We start from the raw sequence: 24,834 nt of genomic DNA, 5'->3' as shown, positions 1-24,834 counted from the left end.
ACGCCCCTTGGCTCACGTATGGAAGTCAGAGGAAGTTGATTCTCTCCTTCCACCACGTGGGAAGTAAGTCTTACTTCTGGTCATGAGGATCATGGGAAGTGCCTTTACCTGCTAAGCCATCTCAACAGCCGTCCACAGTTTTAAACAAGCTTCAAATGAAGCCAGTGTAAGTCACATGCTGCAGATCACACCCCACAGCTGGTAAAGTAGTACAAAGACCATCACCTTGTGAATATACCTGCTATGGTCAATCTGAACTTGTAGAGCAGAAAGTGAGGCACCAGTCCATCAAGGGAACCTGATATTTGCAGAAGATACCATGGTGCCTCAAAGTACATTCTTTTCTACTGTGAAGACAACAAGGAGATTTCATCCTATTCTGCTGTGAACCTTTAGAACTTTTTCCATTTGATGTATGTTATGGGCATGGCATGCCAGTTAAAATATGCAGCTTTCAGAAGAAACATTTACCCTTTGCCAAAAAAAGTAAGCAGTCATCCCTGGTATTCACTGTGCATGGAATGGCTCCAAAACCATGCCCCACAGATGGCAAAATCCATACATGCTTAAGTCACGTGCATAGTACAGTATTTGTAAATACCTTGTATACATAATCCTGTATATTGTACATCATACCCAGATGACTTATAATACCTCATACAACGTAAAGTAAGGTGAATTGACAATTGTTCTCAACCAAAAGCAAACCCTGACTCAAGCTGGCCCTAGAACCCTTCTACGTGAGCTGTTGATCTCAAATTCTCATTTGCTATATGTATTCCAATGGCTGAAAAAGAAAACCTTTAGCATTAAGAGTTAGATTTGAAATTTGTTGTCTGTCCCCTCCCCCATCCCAGTGCTGTGACGTAACATGGGGCTTATTAATAACAGTGTGCTCTCTAGCCATGAGCTACACCCTCAGTACTATCATATATGTATATATATGTGTGTATATATATACATACATATATATATATATGTATATATAGAGACACAATACACACACTTCATACCTGAGATTTTAAACAAAGCTATTAACCTCTCAGAGACTGGGTTCTCTATCCAAGTATGGCAGTATCTATTTTAGACCGATGGTAAGGACTGAGAAAACCGTAAAGCACCTAACAATACCTTGTCACAGTAATAAACACGACTATGGTAAGTGAGCAGCAAAGATGGTCTCTGAAGGCGTTCGCATCTCTTCTGAACAGAGGTGCTAGAGCAGGACGTTGGTGCCTGTTTATGCTATATGCAAATAAGTTTGAAACTTAGGGAGACAGTATAAACTATAGCAGCCTTTTAATCTAATTTTATTCCTAAAGTTAAAATTACTAGCAGGTAGCACTAAAAATACACCTTCACTATACAAAACAGTGTAAATTGATTACATATTAATAAAGAATTTAGCATACACAATCTTCTAAAGAAGCTAGATGCAGCCCTTGCTATTAAAAGCTGTATCTGAACAAAAATGGACATATTTATCTGAGGCCCTGGCAGTTGACTATAGAACATCAATTGTCTCCCAATTATGTTTAAATGCAGAGATAGCAACAATGTGGAAACTTACATTCATTAAATATTAGCACTGAAAATATACATGACTAATAAAGTGAACATTCAGAGCAGCCACTGCTCAGTGTAGTCCACACTAGCTCACTTGTGAACAGCAAGTTCACTTGGAGGAGAACAAAAGTTTCAAACACAGGAGAAAGGGGAAATAAGAGACAGGGTGAGTGGCCTCTAGAGAGCAAGAGCAAATACCCACACTCAACAGTCTGACTTCAGCAACTAGTGCTCAGGGGAGACAAGTGATAAAACCCAGCAGAAGCTGGGAAAGCCGTGTGTCCACAGGCAGACAGGCCTATGGCCCAGCCCAGCCCAGGTTTCTTCAACTTAGGATGAACTTTCTGTCCCCAGTCGGTAAGGAAAATAATTTTTAAAAATAGCTTCTGCCTTGGAACAGTAAGTTTCCAGTCCCTTTTATGCACTCAGATGTGTGGGATAGTCAGAGGAGTGTCCCGTGTGGGGGGCCTCAATTTCATGACTTGAAAACATGCACAGCTCGCACCACATACTGCCGGCAGATGGGACACTCACTCATGCGCTTGCCACATTTGGTGCAGGTGACCATGTGCCCACACTCCAGCAGGACACAGTCAATGACAGCATCCATGCAGATCCGGCACAGGCTGTCATCCTCTTCATCCTGAAGTTGCATCCGTTCACCGTCTGAAAGGAAATTGAGAGCTGGGGTTCTGGACATGGCCACTGGACTTGTTCCCCTGCCCCCAGCCAAGCAGCCACCTTCTGAGCAACCACCCCAGTGCTATATGCACACAAAGTCCCTTAACCTCCCTATACTACTTCTGCTGGGTGTGGTGCCTATCTCAGGGTTGTGGAAGAAATACGTGGCTTAGGACCAGCTAAAAAGTGTTGTATAGAAAGTAGAAATGTTGGCTACTTGTTTCTGTTTTGTTATGACAGAAGGGGTTTGTCATGAGGAGAAAGAAACCAGGGCTGGGGGTGTGGCTCCACTGGCAGAGTACCCACCCAGCTTGTGTGAAGTCTTGGTTTGATCCCCAGCACTGCACAGACCAGGCACAACAGTACATGCCTGTAATCCTAGCACTTAGAAAGGCAGAGGCAAGAGGATCAGAAGTTCAAGGTCATCTTTACAGAGTGAATTTGAGGCCAGTCTGGGCTATAGGAGACCTTGTCTCAAGGGAAAAACCCATCACCCCACATTCCTCATATGGGCCACTCAGTAGTCAGGCCACAAGTGTAAGTTTAGCTGGATGTTCCAGCTGTGTGGCCATGAAGATGGGACAGTCTCCTTTCAGTAAGAGGGACTTTATTCCACGAATAATAACAAAAACTAGATTCCCTGGCAACAGCTGTCTCAAAGCCCATGTCACATAATATTAAGCAGCAGTGTAAACTGACTTACATAACTGACTCGGTGACTAAAAAGGTATATTGTTTTTCTCAAAGACCGATTTATTTAATTTTAGGTATTATGGGTGTTTTGCCTACATTTGTCTGTATACGACTTAAATGCCTGGTTCCAACCGGGCAGTGGTGGCGCACGCCTTTAATCCCAGCACTTAGGAGGCAGAGGCAGGCGGATCTCTGTGAGAGGCCAGCCTGGTCTACAAAGTGAGTTCCAGGAAAGGCTCCAAAGCTACACAGAGAAACCCTGTCTCGAAAACAAACAAAACAAACAAACAAACAAAGTGCCTAGTTCCATGGAAACCAGAACTGGGTCTCCTCAAGTGGAATAACCGAGCTGGAGCCTCCATGTGGGTACTGAGAATTGTCCTGGGTACTCTAGAAGAGCAACCAGCAGTTTTTAACTGCTGAACCATCTCTCCAGCTCCAAACCTTTTTATTTTTAATGGTTTCTATTTTAATTTTTTTTTTTATTTTATGTGTATCGGTGGTTTTGCCTGCATGTGTCTGTATGAGAGGGTGTCAGAACCCCTGCAGTTACAGACAGTTGTGAGCTGCCATGTGGGGACTGGGAATTGAACCCGGCCGGGACTTCAGGAAAAGCAGCCAGTGCTCCGAACCACTGAGCCATCTCTGCAGCCCCAATGATTGCTATTTTTGAGACAGGGTCTGAGAGCTAGCTACCCTCCTGGCTTAGATTAATGAGTACTGGGATCACAGATATGCACTGCCATGCTAGCTAAATTTGACATAATTATAACAAAAAAATCCAATTTTTAAAGCTCCAGACAGGAGACTTGGGAAGAAAAAGGAAAAGGATGCCTACATGACTTTTGGTTTTCCTCATTCTCTTTGTACAGCCGGTTGACTTTCTCTACCAGCTCCCATTTTTCACAACAGCCAGAATAGTTGACGAAGTTGCGGGCCAGGATTTCCTTCAGCTGGCGCACACTCATCCCTTCCACCTCCTCCAGGCTCGACAGGTCAGACAGCGAGGCTCTCGCTTTCTTCTTAGAGAGCCCTGGGGTCTGAAATGAGAGCATCCGTTACCTCTGCATCCACAAGCCCAGATGCCGCTCTGGGGTTGGTCCCCATGGCCCTGGATGCTCTCCCCAAACTTCTCGGCTCCCTGAAGTGTTTTCATAGTGCTCCACAGCAGAACTAGAAACCATCCTGTGCTCACCTGGAGGAAGCCCAGCATCTTCCCTTTTGACACATGCATTTATCAGGGAAGCCATTTTAAATGAGTTTCACCTGCTCCTCCAAGTTTTCTTCTTCATCATCTTCTTGCTCATCATCATCATCTTCATCTTCTTCATCATCTTCATCATCTTCATCTGTGTTTGCTGAAGCTATTTCACTTTGGACCTATGTACATGACAAATCCAACTGATTACTAATCATCAGGCTTTTCTAATTACCAATTTTTCCTTCTCTCTAGAGAAAAACTATCCACTGATCTTCCTCAAGATTACCTTAGGGCCAGGTTGGTGGAGCAAGCAGAGCACTCCTTTAATCCCAGAGGCAGGGGATCTCTGTGAGTAATAAGTCAACCTGGTCTAGAAAGCAACTCCCAGGGCAGCCACCTAGGCAAGGCTACACATTGATACCCTGTCTCAAAAGGGGGAAAAAAAAAGATTGGGTCTGGAGGGAAGAGATGGCTCAGCAGGTAAGAGCACTTACTACTCTGGCAGAGGACCTGGGTTCAGTTCCCAGCACCTACATGGAAGATCACAGCCATCTTTACCTCCAGTCTAGGACATACAACACCCTCTTCTGAACTCCACAGACACTAGGGCACACATGTGGTGTACAGACTTTCATGGAAGCAAAACACCCATCTACACAAAATAGAATTGTAATAAAAAATAAACAAAACTAAACACAGAGCCTAGCATACATCATGTCTTCTTTGGACACTGAATGTCGGTTAACTCTCTCAAGAAGTTGGGCCCTACATGAACTCACCTTCCATAAAGTCCCCTTAAAATACAAATTCCTCCCTATGTGTGAATTTGTAAAACACGTCTGAGTATTAACTGCCGAAGGAAGGTCCTAAAACAAAGCCACTAAGAATGGAGGGTGGCCCTGCACCATCAGGACCTGAAAATAGCCAATTTAACTAGAGATGGCTCTGTGGGGACAGACAGGTGCATGTCAACGGCCTTGACAACCTGATTTGAACCCACATTGTGGAAAGAATACCGACAAGTTGTCCTCTGACGTCCATTTGCCAACCAGGGCATGAGCAAATCCAAATAGGCACACACACAATAAATAAATAAATAAATACTTTAAAAAAAAAATTCTTAATAAGCCAGGTAGTGGTGGCACATACCTTGAATCCTAGCACTTGGAAAGGCAGAGGCAGGTGGATCTGAGTTCAATGCCAGCCTGGTCTACAAAGTTCCAGAACAGCCAGGGCTGCACAGAGAAACACTGTCTCAAAACAAAAAAAACAAAAACAAAAACCAAAAAAAATCCTTACTAATCAACAGTTTTCTTTAGGAAAACAAAAATTTCTTCCATTTTGGATTATATACTGTATTTTACATCTTTGGGGCTGGAGAGATGTCTCAGTGGTTAAGAGCACTGACTGCTCTTCCAGAGGACCTGGGTTCAATTTCCAGCACCCACATGGCAGCTCACAACTGTAACTCCAGTTCCAGGGGATCCAACACCCTCACACAGACATGTATACAGACAAAACACCAATTAAGAAATTAAAATTAAATTAAACACCATATTTTCTTTTCTGAGACAAGGTCTAGCCTGGGCTAGTATTAACTCACTTCCTTCCTGCCTCCATTTTCCAATGCTGGAATTGTAGGTGTATACCACCACTCTTATGATATCTTTTGACATGGAATAGTCCAGGTTGGTTTCAGTAGCACGTGTTTCATCCTATAGACACCACACTGCAGCACTGTGCCACCTACAGCTCCCCTAAATGGTGTCATAGAGTCCAAAAGTGGTACAAGTCAGATTTATCTGTTTATATAATCATGCAAGTTCTCATCTGAGAAAAATCATAAAACTCTGGTCTTGGTCTTATCTAAGTTATGGATATTTGGAGAGCAGCTAAATCAATCTTCCTACCTCTGTCCCGTAAGTGCCGGGATATAAGTATACACTACCATGCCCAGTCATGACTCTAAGATTTATTTTTATGTGAGTGGTTGTCTGCATGTATGTACATGTATTTTTATATTATGTATGTGAGTGGCTATCTACATGTATGTACTACATGCATGCAGTGTCTGAGGAGTACAGAAGAGAACATCAGATCCCCCCAAAACTGGAGTTACAATAGTTGTGCGGAGCAATGTGGGTACAGGAAGCAAATTAAGGTCCTCTGCAAGAGCACTAAGAGCTCCTAATCACTGAGCTCTCTCCAGCCCCCACACCTCTCCATTTTTTTGTTTGTTGTGTGAGACGAAGTCTCACTATGTAGCCCTGGCTGTTCTAGAACTCACTATGTAGACGAGGATGGCCTACAACTCACAGAGATCGGCCTGCTTCTGCATCCCAAGTGCTGGGATCAAAAGTGTGCCCCCCCCCCAAAAAAAAGTGTGTGCCACTACACCCAGCACACATCTTTTAATAGTATCTTCCCTCAATAGGGGGGGAAAAACAGGAAAAAAATTCAAAACAGATATATATATATATATATATATATATATATATATATATATATATATATATAATTTCTCCCAGACAAGCTTTGTCTGTGTATTTTTGGTGCCTGTCCTGGATCTCACTCTGTAGACCAGGCTGGCCTCGAACTCATAGAGATCCGCCTGGCTCTGCCTCCCGAGTGCTGGGATTAAAGGCGTGAGCTACCACCGCCCGGCAATAGCTCAATATTTTATGTCTAAGTTTTTTGTTGTTGTTATTTTGGTTTTTGAGTTTCTCTGTGTAGACCAGGCTGGCCTTGAACTCACACAGGTTTATGTTGTGGAATATTACTTTAACTAGGCAAAGATGTGTTATATTTGTCTACACTGTATTTGTTTAACAATGTAAAGATGTGTTGCTCTGCCTGCCTAAGGCACCTGACTGGCCTAATAAAAAGCTGAATGGCCAATAGCTAGGCAGTAGAACAATACATGGGGCTGGCAGGCAGACAGAATAAGTAGAAGGAATCTAGACTTGAGAAGAGAATGAGGGAGATGCTTGGAGCCAGCCAGACAGACACAGAGAAGGACATACAGAATGAAAGAAAGGTAAAAAGCCCCGAGGCAAACATAGGTGAAGTTGTAAGAGTTAAGTTATAAGAGATGGTGGGAAAAGCACAAGCTAAGGCCAAGCATTCCTAACTAATAAGTCTCCATGTCATGATTTGGGGCTGGAGATCTGAAAAAGCCTGCTACAGAGACCCACCTGCCTCTGCCTCCCAAGTGCTGGGATTAAAGGCGGGCACCACCATGGCCCATTATTTCTTAGGGGTTTTGTGTTGTTTTTAACGTGGGAGCCTTGCTAATTCCCCAGGCCAGCCTCAGACTCCTGAGTTCATGAAATCTTGCTGTGCCTGCCTCCCTAGTAGCTGGACTACAGCACCACACCCAGTTTAATTCGCATTTCAGAGTCATTCATATACAACAAACTGAGTTGTAAGCCCTGCATGTTATCCACCTATGATGCTCAAGAGCCCTATTGGGACTTTATTTATAGTTTATGTATGAGTGCTCTGCATGTATACCTGAAGGCCAGAAGAGGGCATCATATCCTATATAGATGGTTGTGAACGACCATGTGGGTGCTGGGAATTGAATTTAAGACCTCTGGAAGAGCAGCCAGTGCTCTTAACCACTGAGTCATCTCTCCAGCCCCTGAGATAGTATTCTAATTATAATAAATAAATTCCATTTATTTTTATTATTTAAATTAAGTAACTCTATAATAGGAGATATAGCTCAGTTGTTAAGAGTGCTTGCTTAGGTTGGGCAGTGGTGGCACAGGCCTTGAATCCCAGCACTCGGGAGGCAGATCTTTGTGAGTCCAAGACCAGCCTGGTCTACAGAGCAAGTTCTAGGACAGCCAGGGCTACGCAGAGAAATCCTGTCTTGAAAAACTAAAAAGAGTGCTTGCTTAGTATATACAAACTCTTGGGTTCAATCCCTAGTACCACCTAAAACCGGGCTATAATGATGCACACTTTTGACCCCAAGACTCAAGAGGTGACGCTGGGAAGACCAGAAGTTCAAAGTCAGGCCTGGGGATAAAGTTCAGATATTAAAATGCTTGGGGAACACACCAGGCTCTGGGGTCATCAATCACACCATCCTACCTGAGCCAGAACTTCCGACCGGAAGGTCCCATCTCTGTCCAGGAGCTCTCCCTGGAAGGAGGACACAGTAGCAGGGGGGGCTGTATAACTTGAAAAAAAGGATTGTGTAAAAAAACTAGAAGTCTCGGACCGTGAGGAATTCAGGCTACTTGAGTCCAGGTCATCCCCGGAACCTAGTCCACGGTGGCACAGTACTAAATCTACCAAGTCCGCCTTCTCCCGACAAGTGTCGGTTGGGATGTTTCGGAGGAGGAGATACTGCCGCAGGTCCTTCACTTTCAGCCGCATCAGCTGAGGGCGCTGGAAGGCCGTCTCCTGGAGCAGGTGGCACGTGGAACATCTGCGGAGGTTTCCTTGTGGGACTGAGCAGAAGGAGCAGAAGTCTTTCCTGCAGTCACAGCAGACGTGCTGCGGACAGAGCAGACACGACACTCACATAACCACTGTGAGAACACCCTCTTCTGTACGACAACTGAAACCAGGGCTCCTGGGCAGTCCCCACGGCAGCAGCCTATTTTCACAAACCCCATCGCTGCCAGGGCAGCTTCCATTCACGAAACTTCAAACACAGCACTTGGAGGAAAATATACACTCTTGTGTTAGTGAATTAAAACATTTCCACCCCCTGACACAAACGTGTAATTAGCAGAACCGAGCTGACTTGAACCACGGGAACAGAAAGCACAACCACAAAGCTCTCTCTCGGGTCCTTTCCTATGTGGATAATTTCCTCAGCAAAGAATACAAGAAGAAAGGAAACTGACCTCTCCAACTTAACCCAAGGACACAGAAGACCCCACTAGTGCAGAAATCTGTAGCCAATGTGGCCCCAATTACAATCTAAGCCATCTCAGAAGAGAACCTTGAGAGGACACTCAGATGTGTCCACTTCTGCTCAGTGCATGGCTCCCACAAGCTAACACTCTCGTCCGTGTACTTCAAGGTATTATATTGATCAGACTGCACAATGACCTGTACAAGTTTTAGCCTACGTGCTTTCTGTAAAATCTCCACAAACAGAGGTTATTCACCGCCCCTCACATCCCCACAGATTCTCTCACTGGAGCTCAAACTGGCCTAGAACATTCTATGTAGCCTAGGCTGGCCTTGAAGTTGCATCAATGACCCTATTGAGAGTACAAATATGAGCCAATCACACCCAATTTCCTTATTTAAAACTTAAGAATACTGGGGCCAGAGATGACTCAGTGGTTAAAAGCATTGGCTGCTGCTCTTCTAGAAGATCCAAATTTAGTTCTCAGCACCCATGCCTGAGAGCTCACAAAAGCCTACAGCTCAGTTCCAGGGTAGCTCATGCTCTCTGGCCTCCTCAGGCACACTTGCAGTATCCACTCACAAAGCCACATACACATAACCATTTAAAAAAAAAAAAAAAAACAAAGGTGATCGGAGAACTGAACACGGCTCGGGTTAAGAGTTCTTCCTGCTCTTCCAAAGGAGCTGTGTTTGGTTCCCAGCACCCATGCTGGGCAGCTTACAACTGCCCGTAACTCCAGATCCAGAGGATTCAACACCCTCTTCTGGCCTCTGAGTGCTCCTGCATACACACGAGGGCCATGCATGCAAACACACTTGTTTTTAAAGAATAAAGTCAGGGGCTGGAGAGATGGCTCAGTGGTTCAGAGCACTGTATGCTCTTCCAGAGGACCCAGGTTCAATTCCCAGAACCCACATGGCAGCTCACAACTGTCTGTGACTCCAGTTCCAGAGGATCCAACACCCTCACACAGACATACACAAAGGCTAAAAAACCAATGCATATAAAATAAAAAATAATTTTAAAAAAAGAAAAGAATATGATCAGGACTTTTCTTCCTATCGGGTTGCCTCCTCCAGCCTTGATGAGGGTACGTGCCTAGTCTTAACTGTAACTAGTTATGCTGTGTTTGGTTGATAGCCCCTGGGAGTCCTGCTCTTTTCGGAAGGGGAAGGGAGGAGGAGTGGATCTGGGGGCAAGGGGAAGTGAGGGGAGGGACGGGGAGAAGAGGAGAGAGGGGAAACTGGTCAGAATGTAATATAGACAGACAGACAGACAGACAAAGAGTGTGATGTCCCATGCTGTAATCTCAGTACTTGGCTGAAGCAGAAGGATAGCTGGGAGTTTGAAGTCAACCTAAGATACATTTAAAAAATAATAGCCGGGCGGTGGTGGCACACGCCTTTCATCCCAGCACTCGGGAGGCAGAGCCAGGCGGATCTCTGTGAGTTCAAGGCCAGCCTGGTCTACAGAGCAAGATCCAGGACAGGCACCAAAACAAGACAGAGAAACCCTGTCTCGAAAAACTAAAAAAAAAAAAACAAGGAAGAACATGGTCAAGTATGGGCTAGGGAATGGTACAGAGGGCACTTACTAGCATGTATAATAAAGCCTTACCAGCTCTGCAAGAAAAAAAAGTTAGGAACAAAGTTTTTAAACCATGGTACCTTGCTATAATAAATGTCTGCTGAACAAAACTGCAGAGCAATTCAATCTCTTTATTAAAAGATATTAAAAATGAGTATCGTCAGGAATGAGGGCTCAGAAGTACACATCACACAGCGAAGGACAAGCAGCAAAGACTAACCAGACACTGTGACAGAACTGGAATCTTACTGCACAGACTTCCAAATGGGACTTTTGAATACTTTCAAATGGATTACCTCGTCAACAGAACCTACAGCCAGGAATTATGATCCATGTCTCTTTTCCCCCACAGGTTATTCGTATGCAATAGTTTCAAACTCACCTTCTTTCTGAAGACTGAAAAGGAAAGTCCACACGCTTTGCAAACTATATTGGGCCCTGCGGTAGCTGCTGGTGCATAGGTGGGGAAATCAGAGCTGGGTGTAAATCTGAACGGGCCGCTGCTTCCCGGAAATCCTGCCTGCTGACCTCGGACGGCTCCGGTTCCCATGACTTCATTCAGCAGGCCGCAGCAGGAAGCCCACATGGAAGTCGCCCCCGCCTGAAAGACACACAAGTGCACAGGGTAAGGCCTAGCAGAGGGGCCGGAGAGATGGTGCAGAGGTTGAGGACACTGGCTGCTCCTCCAGAGGACCCAGGTTTGAGTCCCAGTTCCCACGTGCTGGCTCACGACTGTCTGTAATTCCAGTCCAGAGGATCTGATGATCTCTTCTAGCCTTGGAGGGTACCAGGCACACATGTGGTACACAGATATATATATATATATCTATAGATATATCTATAGATATATATATATAAAAAATATATGTGTGTGCAATATATATTATATATAATATATATTGTATGTGTGTAGTACATATATTATATATAATATATATGTAATATATACATATTATATATATATGTGCAAGCACAATATCCAAACACATAAATAAAATTTAAAAACAAAATAAACCAGGAGTGGTGGTACATGCCTTTAATTACAGACCTCAGAAGGCAGAGGCAGGCAGATCTCTGAGTTAACAGGCAGGCTTGGTCTATAAAGTGAGTTCCAGGACAGCCAAAGCTATGTAGAAAGACCCTGTCTCAAAAGCAAATAAATAAATAAATAAAGACAAGGGGAATGTGGGCTGCTACTTTTCAGAGGTAAGTTTGCCTTAAGTAACCTTGAGATCAAAGGAAGTGTCTCTAATCTACCATCACCAACACAGTGCTAAATAAGCTTCAAATATTTACCTAAAGGTAAATATTCCAAATTTCTCAAAAATCGGAAGTCCTTCTATTTCCAAACATCCCTAACAAGGGACATTCAAGTTTCCAAAACTGCAAGTCATTTAGAAAGACAATTTTCCGGTATTTCCAAACAAAAGATGCATGACAAAGAAAAAAAACGAAAAAAAAAAAAAACTGAAGCTGAGCCGTGGGGCGCACGCCTTGAGTCGCAGCACTCTGGAAGAAGAGGCAGGCGGTCTACAGAGCCATCTCCAGGACAGCCAGACTACAAAGAGAAACAGCCTGGGGTGGGAATCAAGTGTCTAGAAGCCCAGGCCTCAAATTTGCAATCCTCCTGCCTCAGGTTTCCAAAAGCTGACTACAAATCTGTATGCCACCACACTGACTCTATGTCAGTCAAGTATGTCCTAGGTAATGTCGGAGACATGCTGTTAGTAGCTCCAGCTATTACTTAACAGAGCACTGGCTGCTCTCCCAGAGGTCCTGAGTTCAATTCCCAGCACCCACATGGTGGCTCACAACCATCTGTAATTAGAGATCTGGCGCCCTCTCCTGGTGTGCGGGTATACATGCAGACAGAACACTATACATAATAAATAAAATCTTTCAAACACAACAGGGACAAGAGGGCTTACTCAGCATGCATGAGGTCCTGGGTTCCATCCTAAGCATGACTAAAAACAGCCAAATGCCAAATAAAGCCCTCTGGGGCTGTCTGTTTGGGTTTTTGGTTTGTTTGTTTGGTTTTGTTGGTTTTGATAGGGTCCCTTGATACAGCCCTGGTTGTCCTGGAACTTGCTATGGAGACCAGGTCTTAAACTCCCAGAAATCAGCTGAGTGCTGGGATTAAGTGTGCACCACCATACACACCAGCAGCTCTCTAGATTTTAAAATACCTCATGCATTTATTTTCCTCCTCTACTCGATTTCCCACATTCTTTATAAAGAATATATTCATCTGACATTAAGGAAAGCACTCTTAAAACAGAGCTACTCTACATTTTCAGGACAAGAGCACGAAGCATCATTTCCAATGGCCAAAACGCTTGACCTCACAAAGAATAAAGGACATTTGCCTCTCCACCGAATAATTTTCTTTTGGGGTATTTTTGTTTATTTCTTGACTCTTTATTCTCAGTCAGAACATGGTTATCACTATACCACCTATAACAATTTATCTTTGTTTTATTTTTAGTTTTGTGTTGCTGGGAATGGACCCCTGCTTGGCAAACACTGTCCCAGAGAGCTACAACTACAGCTCCTCTGTTTCCCATTTTATTAGTCTCAGAATGGGATAAGCAAGCCTGTCAGCAATAGATACAAATTTTCCAATGTGGGGCCAAAGCCATTTTCTCATGCTTAAAGAATAAAAAGTACAGTGTCTGGGACCAGTAGAGGATTTTTCTCTTTTTTCTTTTTTTGGTTTTTGAAGACAGGGTTTCTCTGTGTAGCCCTGGCTGTCCTGGAACTCACTCTGTAGACCGGGCGGGGCTTGAACTCAGGAGATCCACCTGCCCATGCCCCCCAATTGCTGAGAATAAAGTCATGTGCCAGCACCACCTGGCTCCCATGTCCTACTTAAACATGTTCTAGAACCTAAGCAATGTGACAAATAGTGGAAGTCAAAGTACCTGAGGTGTTAGCTAAAATGTCACCAGACAACACCACATGTGATTCCATTTATTTTATCTGTCAAGTATTATTTGCTCAACTAGCTTAAAAAGAAAAAAAACAACAACCTTAAAAAGGCAACTTGGAGTGTCAATAATGATGATGCTGTTCTCATTATCCAGAAGTCGTTCAGGTGAAGAGAAAAAGACAGTGGTAAACAAGGTCCAACTGCCTAAGTACCTTCATCACTAATTTAAGGAGTATATGGCTTCTCTCTGTAATTCAAGATAATGCTGCCTTCAAAAGCCAAGTAAAATAATGAAGAGCTCCTGTCTCAGACTCTAGATCCATGGTTTGCTTATACACAAAAGCATGAGATGCCAAACTAACAGTGATTGCTCCTTCAAGAAAGAAAAAAAAAAAATTTGGTGGGGAGTGGTGTTGATCCGGGAGTTCGGGCCAGCCTGGTCTACAGATCCAGTTCTGGGACAGTCAGTGCTACACAGAGAAACCATCTCAAAAAACCTAAAAGGAAAAAAAAAAAATGTATCAGCAGTCTTCCAAAGAAAGCTACGTGCGCTCTCGCTCTCCTTCTCTGGGAGACAGGGTTTCTCCATGTAGTCCTTGCTACCCTGGAACTCTCTATGTAGACCAAGACAAGTTGAACTCACAGAGATTTCCCTGTCTCTGCCTCCTGAGTGCTGGGATTGAAGATGCATGCTACCATGTCGGGCCCAAAGAAAGCTCTATTAATTTATTTATTTTGGGGTTTTTTGTTTTTGAGACAAGATCTTATTATGTAACCCTGGCTTGCCTGGAACTAGCTACACAGACCAAGCTGGCCTCCAATTCATAGAAATCCTGAGTGCTGGGATTAAAGGTGTATACAACCATATACCCAGCAAAGTTCTTTTAAATCTTCTATCTTAAAAAAAAAAAAAAGAAGGGAAGGAAAGAAGGAAAGAAAAGAAAAGAGAAAAGAAAAAAATGTTATGGGGGAAAGCTATTAAGAAAGACACCCAAGCCAGGCAGTGGTGGCGCAGGCCTTTAATCCCAGCACTCGGGAGGCAGAGCCAGGCGGATCTCTGTGAGTTCGAGGTCAGCCTGGTCTACAGAGCGAGATCCAGGACAGGCACCAAAAGTACACAGAGAAACCCTGTCTCAAATAAACCAAAAAAGAAAAAAGAAAAAAGAAAAAGACACCCAGTGTCAACCTCTGGCTTCTAAATACGTACACACATGTGTAAAAATACACCAAAAAATTAATTCTAAAAAAAAACTATATAGTTCTAGCAGAAGAAACAAAGGACCTATTGGAGAAAATATGTATAATTCCTAGGTAGATACCTTTATTACAGGATAACAACATAGTCCCAGCCGGGCAGTGGTGGCACACGACTTTAATCCTAGCACTGAGGAGGCAGAGGCAGGCAGAACTCTTGAGAGTTTGAGGCCAGCCTGGTCTACAGAGCGAGCTCCAAAGCTACACAGAGGAACCCTGTCTCAAAATAAAATAAAATAAAAACAACAACATAGTCCCATCCCCTCATGTTTCTATGGAAGAGCAGGAATTTCCTTTGCATCCTCCAGAAAGAAAATAATCAAAAGAACGCTGAGAGCTGAGGAGATCGCTCAGTTGGTAAACTGCTTGTCTACGAGCACAGCACAAGAAGCTACATTCTACCCCAAGAACAACCCCCAACACACAAGCCCACGTGAGGCCATGAGGACACAAGCCTGTAAGCTCAGCACTGGGAGGTGGGGGCAGGAGGACTGGGAGTTCAAAGTCACCCTCAGCTAGAGTAAACAGAAAGTAGATTGGGCTACAGGAGGCGCTGTCCCAAAATAGTAAGTAAATGACTGGACTATGTAGGGAACAAGCTGGGCATATGGTGCATCTATAATCCCCGGACTAGGAAGGACACAGATCCTTGGGGCTTGCTGGCCAACGAGCCGAGCCTTGGCCATTTCCAGGTCACGAAGTGTCTTACTCACTGTTCTATTGCTGTGAAGAGCCACCATGACACGACAGCTCTTAGGGAAGAAAGCATTTAACTGGGGCTGGCTTACAGTTCCCAGGTTAAAAGTCCACTATCATCATGGCGGGGAGCGTGGTGGCAGGCAGGCAGGTGCTGGAGCAGTAGCTCAGTGCTGCATCCTGATTCACAGGCAGAGAGAGACTCTGAACTTGGCACAGCTTTCGAAACCCTGAAGCCCACCCCCAGTGACACACTTCCTCCAACAAAGCCACACCTCCTAACCCTTTCAAATAGTGCCATTCCCAGGTGACTAAGTACCCGAACACACGCGCCTACGGGGGTTATTCTCATCCAAAGCACCACACAGGAGGAACAACCCCCAAAGTTCCCTCTAGCCTATCCACATGCACACCCTCACACAAACACAGACGGAGAACAAAGACTTTTAACTTTAAATATTTCATTATAAAACCAAAAAAGTCCCATAGCTTCCCAGTCAAAACTATGCTGCTGTAACCCTACTTAGCCCAATGCAGATCTACAGTACTATCTTCAGCCACAAACCATAGCAGAAGGAAAGAAAACAGGGAAAATCTAGGTTGTAGCCTCATTAGGATCTGAGACCATCAGTCAAACACACCCAATGAGACAACAGCTCCTGCAGTAAGAGAACACTCCTGGCAGCACAGCACAGGGAGGGTAAGCCCACACTGCTCCTTTCTCTGAGAACAGCATCTGCTCTCTTCCAACCTACGTGACAGCTCGAGTTCAGACAGGGCTGTATCCACTCACTAGCTCTGTCTGCGGTCTCCTTCATTCCCACCCAGAGTATAGGAGAGACATCATTTCCACTTCTATATTAAGCCCTGTGTTTTCTGACACCCCAGAGCTGAAGTGATTTCTTTAGTACTCTGACCTCCCCTGTTCTGGGGAGCAGGTGGTTTAGTCCCCTACCTCTGTGGCTGCTCTGTCACTTGCTAAATAATTGCCTCAACCTGTGAAACTGACCCAGACTGTGGTTCTCTGCAGGTTAGACTCACCACAAAGTCTAAAAATTAGTCATGCCTGAGCTTAATTCCTGGGACCCACATGGTGGAAGGAGAGAACCAATTCCCCCAAGGTATCCTCCAAATGCCACACGAGCGCTGTGGGATACACAGGCACAAATAAACAAACACATGTTTGTTTGTTTGTTTGTTTTGGTTTTTTGAGACAGGGTTTCTCTGTGTAGCTTTGGAGCCTGTCCTGGAACTCGCTCTGTAGCCCAGGCTGGCCTTGAACTCACAGAGATCCGCCTGGCTCTGCCATCTGAGTGCTGGGATTAAAGGCGTGCGCCACCACCGCCTGGCAAACAAATGTAATTTTAAAGTTGTTTTTTAATACAGGGGCCTTCTGATTTTGCTACTCTGGAGTACAGTTTGGGCAACAAAATTTTTTCTTTAACTCCCAAATGATTCTGATAGAGCCAATGTTTACAAGGTCAAGGCATTCTGGGCCTGACTGAAGATTCCTGCTTCCTGCTCAAACAATTTTGGCTAGAAAGCAACCCTCAAGATTCCTGAGCAGGAAGGAGCCTGGGTAACATCTCAGCCATGTGCTCACCCAAGACTTGTCTATATTTGCTCGTTGTTGGGGGTGTGACTCTACTTTTCTACTTCCCTTTACAGCTCCCCAATACTTTCAGAAAGGGTTAAGTAGCTAGATTAGAAATGCTTAGGTTCTGTAAATCTAAGCTGACTCTCAAATTAGTTCCCTTTACGGAAATGTAGGGAATTCCTTCATCTTACTTATTCTTTGCTCCCAACTTCTTTGTTTTCTTTCTTTTTTATTTTTCAAGACGGAGTCTTTCTGTGTAGTCCAGGCTGTTCTGGAGACCAGTCTGGCCTTGAACTCAGATTCTCCTGCCACTGCCTCCTGAATGCTGAGATAAAAGTTGTACGCCACCATCCTAGAGCTACTTTTATTTTCTACCACACTTCTCTGTTTTCTTGTGTGAAATCTTCAACACCAGAAAAACTGTGACTGATTCTGTCAAAAACAGACACTGTTAAAAATTATTTTTAGGCCGGGTGGTGGTGGCGCACACCTTTGATCCCAGCACTCGGGAGGCAGAGCCAGGAGGATCTCTGTGAGTTCGAGGCCAGCCTGGACTACCAAGTGAGTCCCAGGAAAGGCGCAAAGCTACACAGAGAAACCCTGTCTCGAAAAATAAAAAAAATTAAAAAAAAAAAATTATTTTTAGGTAGCTGGGTACACACGCCTTCAATCCCAGCATTCCAGAGGCAGAGACAGGCAGATCTCTGTGCCCTCCTAGCCCCCAACATGCACAATAATAATAAAGTTTTTTTAAAAATGCCTTAAGCCAGGCATGGTGGCACACACCTTTAATTACAGCATTTAGAAGACAGGTAAGTGGATCTGAGTTCAAAACCAGCATGGTCTACATAGCAAGTTCCGGGCTAACCAAGGTTACATGGTAAAGCACTATCTCAAAACAAAACAAAAAACCCCAACACCTACTTTTGTCCTTCACCTTCAATTAGAAAAATCTCAAGATGGCTGGAAAGATGGCTCAGTAAGTAAGAGTCTGAATATTCTAGACGAACACAGTGAGTTCCAAGACAGCCAGTGCTACATAGTGAAGCCCAGTTTCTCAATACATAAATAAATATATTTTATGTGTGTGTGAGTTACAGACAGTGGTTAAGGTATTCTGAATGTTTTAAGAACTGACCCAGGCCTCTTTCAGTGCCAGTTTTCAAACGACTTCAATGTACACTTGTCTTGTGTGTGTATACATGATGTGAAACACACTTAGAATCCCTGTAAGAAAAAGCTTCAAAATACTCAGTTACTACAGATTGTGGCTCCTATATTGTACTGAATTAGAATGTGATCTCTTTTAAAGATTCCATTAGATGTAATATTAACCAGTCAGACTAGAGAATGTGGTTTCTATGAAGATTAAATGAGAAGGGTGGGAAAGAGATAATGGAAGAGGATGGAGTTGTTGATGGGGATGAAAACTGAATGATTTAAGTCATTTGTTTCAATTAAACAGTAGAGATTATGGCATTTCCTAAGAGTCTACTGTGTTGCCAAAAGGAATATAGTAATATTGTCCTAGCTCGGGGGTGTTGTTGGTGATGGCGCATGCCTTTGATCCCAGCACTCAGGAGGCAGATCTCTGTGATCTCTGTGAGTTCGAGGCCAGCCTGGTCTATAGAGTGAGTTCCAGGACAGCCAGGGCTACACAGAGAGACCCTGCCTTGAAAAATCAAATAATAATAGTAATAATTAATAATAATAATATTCTCCAGTAAAGGATGAACCTACTAGCACTTTTATATGCAAAATATTAATTTTTATCAAGTACTCTAAGCTACAAAAGAAAGAAGCTACAAAAGAACCAGACAGATTCTCCTCTTCTTTTCTTTATATTTTTAGTGTTTTGAGACAGGGTCCTGGCTGTCCTGGAACTCACTCTGTAGACCATGCTGGCCTCAAACTCACAAGAGATCTGCCTGCCATGACGCCTGGCTTGGGATTCTCTTCTTGAACCAGTAAAAGTTTCCTCAAAGAACCCATCTACTTCAGAGACTACAGATTTTTGTTGTAAATTCTGGACAAATTTCAATTTGCTAAAATTCCAATGTCCTTGTGCTGAAAGAATGTTTCAAATCTTAGCAATAGTGATATAAATGAATGCTTTATGGTTTAAATTTCAGTTAAACTTTCTTACAGAACGGAGAGAAAAAGACAATTAATATGCAAACTTTAGAATTATTTCTTACTGAAACTGCTGCTTCAAAACAAATTACATGTGGCTCACTGTTTGGTTGTTGTTGTTTCTTTTTTGAGACAAGGTTACTTTGTGTAACAGCCCTGGCTGTCCTGGAACTCATTCAGTAGACCAGGTTAGCCTCAAACTCAGAGAGATCTACCTGCCTCTGTCTCCAGAGTACTGGGATTAAAGGCGTGCACCACCATCTGGCGAAACTAATACTCTTACAACAATATGTGCTCCATATCACATATGTTGTCTTTCTCATATTTAAGTTGTTTCTTTTCCTTTTTTATTTTTTGAGACAGGGTCTCATACAGACAAGACTGGCTTTGAATTTGCTATGCAGGGGAGGATGGCCTTGAACTAATCCTCTTGCTTCTACCTACCAAGAGCTGGGATTATATGTGTGAGCCACTATACACAAATGATTTTTGTCTTTTTAAAACTGGAATACTTGCACAGAGAAACCCTGTCTCGAAAAACCAAAATGGAATACTTGGCCAGGCATTGTGGCGCACACCTTGAATCCCAGCACTCGGGAGGCAGACACAGGCAGATCTCTGTGAGTTCGAGGCCAGCCTGGTCTACAGAGGGAGTTCTAGGAAAGCTAGGGCTGCTACACAGAGAAACTCTGTTTCAAAATAGGGAGGGGAAAAAAAGGAGGGGGGGAATACTTGGTTCTTAGTACTATTCTCACCCTTTTTACCTTAGTATCTCAGTGAGACTGTCTCAAAAAAAAGAAAGAAAAAAGAGTAAGAAAGCAGTTACCTTCCACTTAAATGCAAAACCACTTGCTCTTGAACAATTTATTTAACAATTTGGGCACAGTACCCACATCCAATTCTCCTTCTAAATCTAATTTCCTTGATAAATAAAGGCTGTTTTTGGATCCCACAGCAAAGATGATGATTTTCAGGCAATAAAGCTACCTCCAGATAGTAAAATAAAGTATTCTAGCTGAGTGGTGGTGGCACACACCTTTAATCCCAGAACTTGAGAGGCAGAGGCAGATGGATCTCTGAGAGTTCAAAGCCAACCTGGTCTACAAAGAGAGTTCCAGGACAGCCAGGGCTACACAGAGAAACCATCTTAAAAAACCAAAAAAATATTCTAAGTTGCAGTGATATTTTATAACTACACTAGGAAGTAAAGAATAAATGCTCACAAGGGGTTGATGGCTCAGTGGTTGAAAGCAAAGGGTTTGATTCCCAGCACCCACACAGGGTCTCACAACTAGTTTTAACCCCAGTTCCAGGAGCTCTGACACCCTCTACTGGACTCCATGGTTATCAGGCATGCTCAGGGTGCACAGACCTCATGGTGCATTCATACCTATAAAACAAAATTTAAAAACATAAAACAAAAACCTTAAGGGCTAGAGAGATGGCTTAGCAGTTAAGAGAACTCATTGATTGCTCCTACAAAAGTCGTAGGTTGGGTTCCTAGCACTTACAAGGTGTCTGACAACCACTGGTAACTCCAGTTCAGGGGATCTAATGCCACCTCTGACCTCTGTGAGCACCAGGCATGCAGATGGTACACATAAATACATACAGACAAAACACTCATACACACAATCCTAAAAACATTTTAAACAATTTTTTAAAAACTCTCACAATAGCCGGGCAGTGGTGGCGCACGCCTTTAATCCCAGCACTCGGGAGGCAGAGCCAGGCGGATCTCTGTGAGTTCGAGGCCAGCCTGGTCTCCAAAGCGAGTTCCAGGAAAGGCGCAAAGCTACACAGAGAAACCCTGTCTCGAAAAACCAAAAAAAAAAAAAAAAAAAAAACTCTCACAATATCCTCACCCTTAAAGTTAGTGCCAATGCCATCCATTCTAGACCATTTGCAATCCAAGCACTCAGGAGGATCACTCACCAGTTCAAGGACAGCCTACATATTCAGTTCCAGGCCAGTAAGAGACACACAGCAAGACGCTGTCTCAAAAAAGATGTTACCTATTCCAAAAAATCTCCCTTGCTTCCGGTAGCAAGAAGGCTTGTTGTTTTGAAACAGAATCTCATATAGTACAAGCTGGCCTCACACTTACTATGAAGCCGAGACTAGATGGGAACTCTACATTGTCCTGACTCCAGCCTCTACCTCCCAAATGCTGAGATTACAGGTATGCAACAATGAAGGGGATCACTATTTTTCTTTCTTCTGAGAGCTATTTACATACACACACACACAAAAAAAAAAAACCCCTAATATTATTGTGGTCTGTAATGTGGCTACTTGGGATCTATCTGGAGTTTTTTGCTGTTGTTCTTTGTTTTTTGACAAAAGCACTTGCCTTGTAGCAAATGGTGGCCTCAATCCTCCTGCCTCAGCCTCCCAAACATTGATTACAGGCCTGTGCCGCCATGCCTACCTTGTCTCTTTTATTTTAACCGGCAAACTCTTTCCTAAAGAGGGGGACTATATTCTGAATTACTTTTACTCCCTCTTGACTAATACAAAGAGGAAACTGAGCAAACACTCGCTGACTTCCTCTAGCCACTTGACACTCTTCAATCGTCCACAGTAAATCTTTTGACACTCTGTGAAGGTCGAGTTCATGGAGCAGCCCAAAGCCAACAACACACTTCTTCAATGAGATGAATACAACCGTCTCTCGTCGGGAGAGGTATCATCACCACCTTCTGACTCACGCCACTTGGCTTGATTTTTGGCAAATGGATCAATACCTAAATTGATTGTTGCACACAGACTCTTTAGAACTCTCTGTGATGAAGTTGAGGGGGGAAAAAAAAAAACCATCTCCCCAAAGTAGGCCAGAATCACGCACACACCCTCTCCCCCTTTTTTTTTTTTTTTTGAAACTTCTATCAGTGATAACGCCCACGCTCTCACTCCCACCCGGGAGAAAAGGCTGCCAAATTACTTGCTGCGTACCTAGTGGCGATGCAAACACATCCAGCGCTCTAGGTCACGGCCACAGCGTTTAAACCCCACGGAAGAACTCCTGGGTGGGTGGGGGGACCCCAACCCTTGGCTTTTGTACTCGGGTTCCCCTGGCCCCGGCCTCATCAATCCCCGCACCGCTCTCTCTGACTTCTGTCTCGGGATGCCCCCCGACACCTGGGTTAGTTCAAGGACTCGGGGAGGCAGAGGGCACGTCCGTGGGCAGAAGCACCGAGGCCGGAGGAGAGCTCTTAGAGGTCTGAAAAGCTCGGGACCCCGAGAAACGGCGCAGGGCCTGGGACACAGGGCCCAGCGGGCTGCGACCTCGGGAAGGGGGGGGGGGGGGGAGAGGACCACTCGCCTCCTCCTCGGCCAGGCCGCCGGGGGGCGCTGTAGGAGCTCGGGCGGGTCCGCTTAGCCCGGCCTCTCCGGCTGGAACCGGTCGGGGCGCCCCCCGACAGTGGTGGTCTCTCGGGAACCCGCCGGGCAACCGCGGAGACGGAGCCCAAGGAGGCGCTCCGGGCGCACGGGAGAGGCGAGGAGGGCCTCCCGGCTCCCCCAGCCCCTCACCTTCATGGCCGCGACCGCCTCGGCTCGGTCGGCTCGACCCGGGAACTCAGCACCATAGCAGCCTGCTCGCACAACGGACCTCTCCTTCCTTCTACGGCGGCGGCGGAGGCTGCGCCTCCCGAGGCCGACTGAGCGTCCCGACGTCGGGGGCGTGGCCACGCTCGGCTCACGCCCCCGGAAGACGCCGAGCGGCCGGCCGAGCCCACCAATCCGAAGCAGTGCTTCGGGGGGCCGGTCACCAGAGCCAATGAGATTGCAGGGAAGGGGCGGGGCCTCGGGCGCAGCCCCGAGAGCGGAGAGGGGCTAGGGCTGGGCGGGGCCCGACGAAGCGGCTCCGCTGGGGCGGAATTGGCTTCCCACGTTTGAGTGCCTAGGTTCCCTTCCGGAAGACGGAAAGGACTGCGGTGACGTGGGAAAAGCGGTTGGTTTAGGAGGCTTTGTGTTCGGGACCTGCCGAGCAGGGCCTCGGGGCTTACCCCGTTCTCCGAATGTTCCAGATTCCCACATTCGCACATTGTGAGGACCTCTGGTCTCTTCCAGGAGAGGCGTAGCACACAGGCTGGGACTAGGACGCACCACTGATAAGGTTTATTGAATTCCAATTGCCGTCGTTCAGCTTGTGGAGGGGGACGGGGGCAGTGAAACAGGGTTCTCTCGCTGCCCTCTGCAGACCAGGCTGGCCTCGAACTCACAGAGAGTGTACACTAGGGATGGAACATGGGCAGGCAGGCAGGCAGATACAGCCGCGGCACCTCAACCCACCAAAACGTCTTTCCAGCCTCGTCTTTTTTTTTTTTTTTAACTACATTATTTATTTACTTACTTACTGATCTGTTGGGGGGGGGTGGGACACACTCAAGACACAGGGCACTTGTGGAGGTCAGAGGATGACTTGTGGGAATCACTTCTCTCCTGTCCTGTGCCTCCTAGCCATCAAAACTCAGGTCTTCAGGCTCCATGCTAAGTGCTCCAACCACCTGAGCCATCTCAACAATCCCTAAACTGTTATCAGAAATAGAATCTTAGGCTGTGGCCCAGGCTGGCCTCGAACTCACAGCCCTTCTCCTGCCTCAGCCTCCTGAGCACTGAGATTACAGGTATGAGCCACCACACCCATCTACACAAAAAGCTCTTATGAAGTGCTGAAAGTCAATCAACTTTGGGATGCAGTGGTCTGTGCCTGTGGTTATAGCTGCTGAGGTAAGTGGAGCCCTTGAATCTGCAAGTCTGAGGCCAGCCTGGGAACATACAGAGACTCCTGTCTTAAAGCAAATAAAAAAATAATTTGAAGAAGGAGCAAAACGTCATGCTCTAAACATTTTCCAGTTCCTAAATAATCTATTTCTTTCAATATCATGTGTTTGTAAGACAATGGGGTAGAAAGCTAGCTATTTTTAGTTTATGACTTCCTCTTAAGGACATTACTCATAGCCCAGGCATGGTATGCACACCGTAGATCCCAGGACTTCGGATGCAGAGGTAGAGGCAGGGGGATCTCTGAATTTGAAGCCAGCTTGGTCTACAGAGTGAGTTCCAGGACAGCCAGAGCTGAGACTCTGTCAAAGAAAGAAATTCATGTGTGGAAGACAGTTTTGAGTCTCTTTGAAAGTCATGTAGCAACTTGCTAGACTAGTCTTATTTTGGAAAAATTCAAACTTCTGTGAAATAAAGAATATAATGAGCCGGATGGTGGTGGCGGTGGCGGTGGCGCCATGGCGGCGGTGGCAGGCACACCTTTAATCCCAGCACTTGGGAAGCAGAGTCAGGCGGATCTCTGTGAGTTCGAGGCCAGCCTGGGCTACAGAGTGAGTTCTAGCAAAGGCACAAAGTTACACAGAGAAACCTTGTCTTGAACCCCCCCTCCCAAAAAAAAGTATAATGACTCAGCACTGGGGAGACTGGAGCAGACAGATCTTGGTGAGTTCCAACCCTGTCTTAGATAGATAGGTAGGTAGATAGATAGATAGATAGATAGATAGATAGATAGATAGGTAGGTAGGTAGGTAGGTAGGTAGATAGATAGATAGAGAGTCCCTATGTTCCCCTTCACCCAGTTTTAGTGGTCCTCTGCGTTCTCACTT

The 24,834-nt window shown here is 45.1% G+C and overlaps 1 protein-coding gene across 2 annotated transcripts; it reads right to left on the bottom strand.

Annotated features, from left to right (window-relative positions):
* Positions 1-1,294: 1,294 nt before the first annotated feature.
* Rnf34 (ring finger protein 34) lies at positions 1,295-22,906 on the bottom strand. 2 transcript variants are annotated; one of them, XM_052755363.1, is made up of 6 exons: positions 22,754-22,906; positions 10,990-11,208; positions 8,243-8,650; positions 4,207-4,320; positions 3,779-3,980; positions 1,295-2,232 (listed from the first exon to the last, which is right to left on the bottom strand). In XM_052755363.1, the coding sequence occupies exons 1-6, from the start codon at positions 22,757-22,759 to the stop codon at positions 2,042-2,044; spliced, it is 1,140 nt and encodes a 379-aa protein (XP_052611323.1). In that variant the 5' UTR covers positions 22,760-22,906; the 3' UTR covers positions 1,295-2,041. The 2 variants fall into 2 exon arrangements, with proteins under 2 accessions (XP_052611323.1, XP_052611325.1); XM_052755365.1 differs by lacking the exon at positions 22,754-22,906 and adding an exon at positions 22,175-22,504.
* Positions 22,907-24,834: the final 1,928 nt, after the last annotated feature.

This window comes from Peromyscus californicus, unplaced genomic scaffold (assembly GCF_007827085.1).
Source record: "Peromyscus californicus insignis strain IS unplaced genomic scaffold, ASM782708v3 Scaffold_2__1_contigs__length_46816999, whole genome shotgun sequence".
Lineage (NCBI taxonomy): Eukaryota > Metazoa > Chordata > Mammalia > Rodentia > Cricetidae > Peromyscus > Peromyscus californicus.
This window is presented reverse-complemented; position numbering and strand designations above follow the sequence as displayed.

Coding starts and splice junctions, on each gene's coding strand:
- Rnf34 (XM_052755363.1), bottom strand. Junction 8,651..10,989: donor TTTCAGTCTTCAGAAAGAAG/GTGAGTTTGAAA, acceptor CTCTGTCCGCAG/CACGTCTGCTGTGACTGCAG. Junction 4,321..8,242: donor GGTCGGAAGTTCTGGCTCAG/GTAGGATGGTGT, acceptor TCATGTACATAG/GTCCAAAGTGAAATAGCTTC.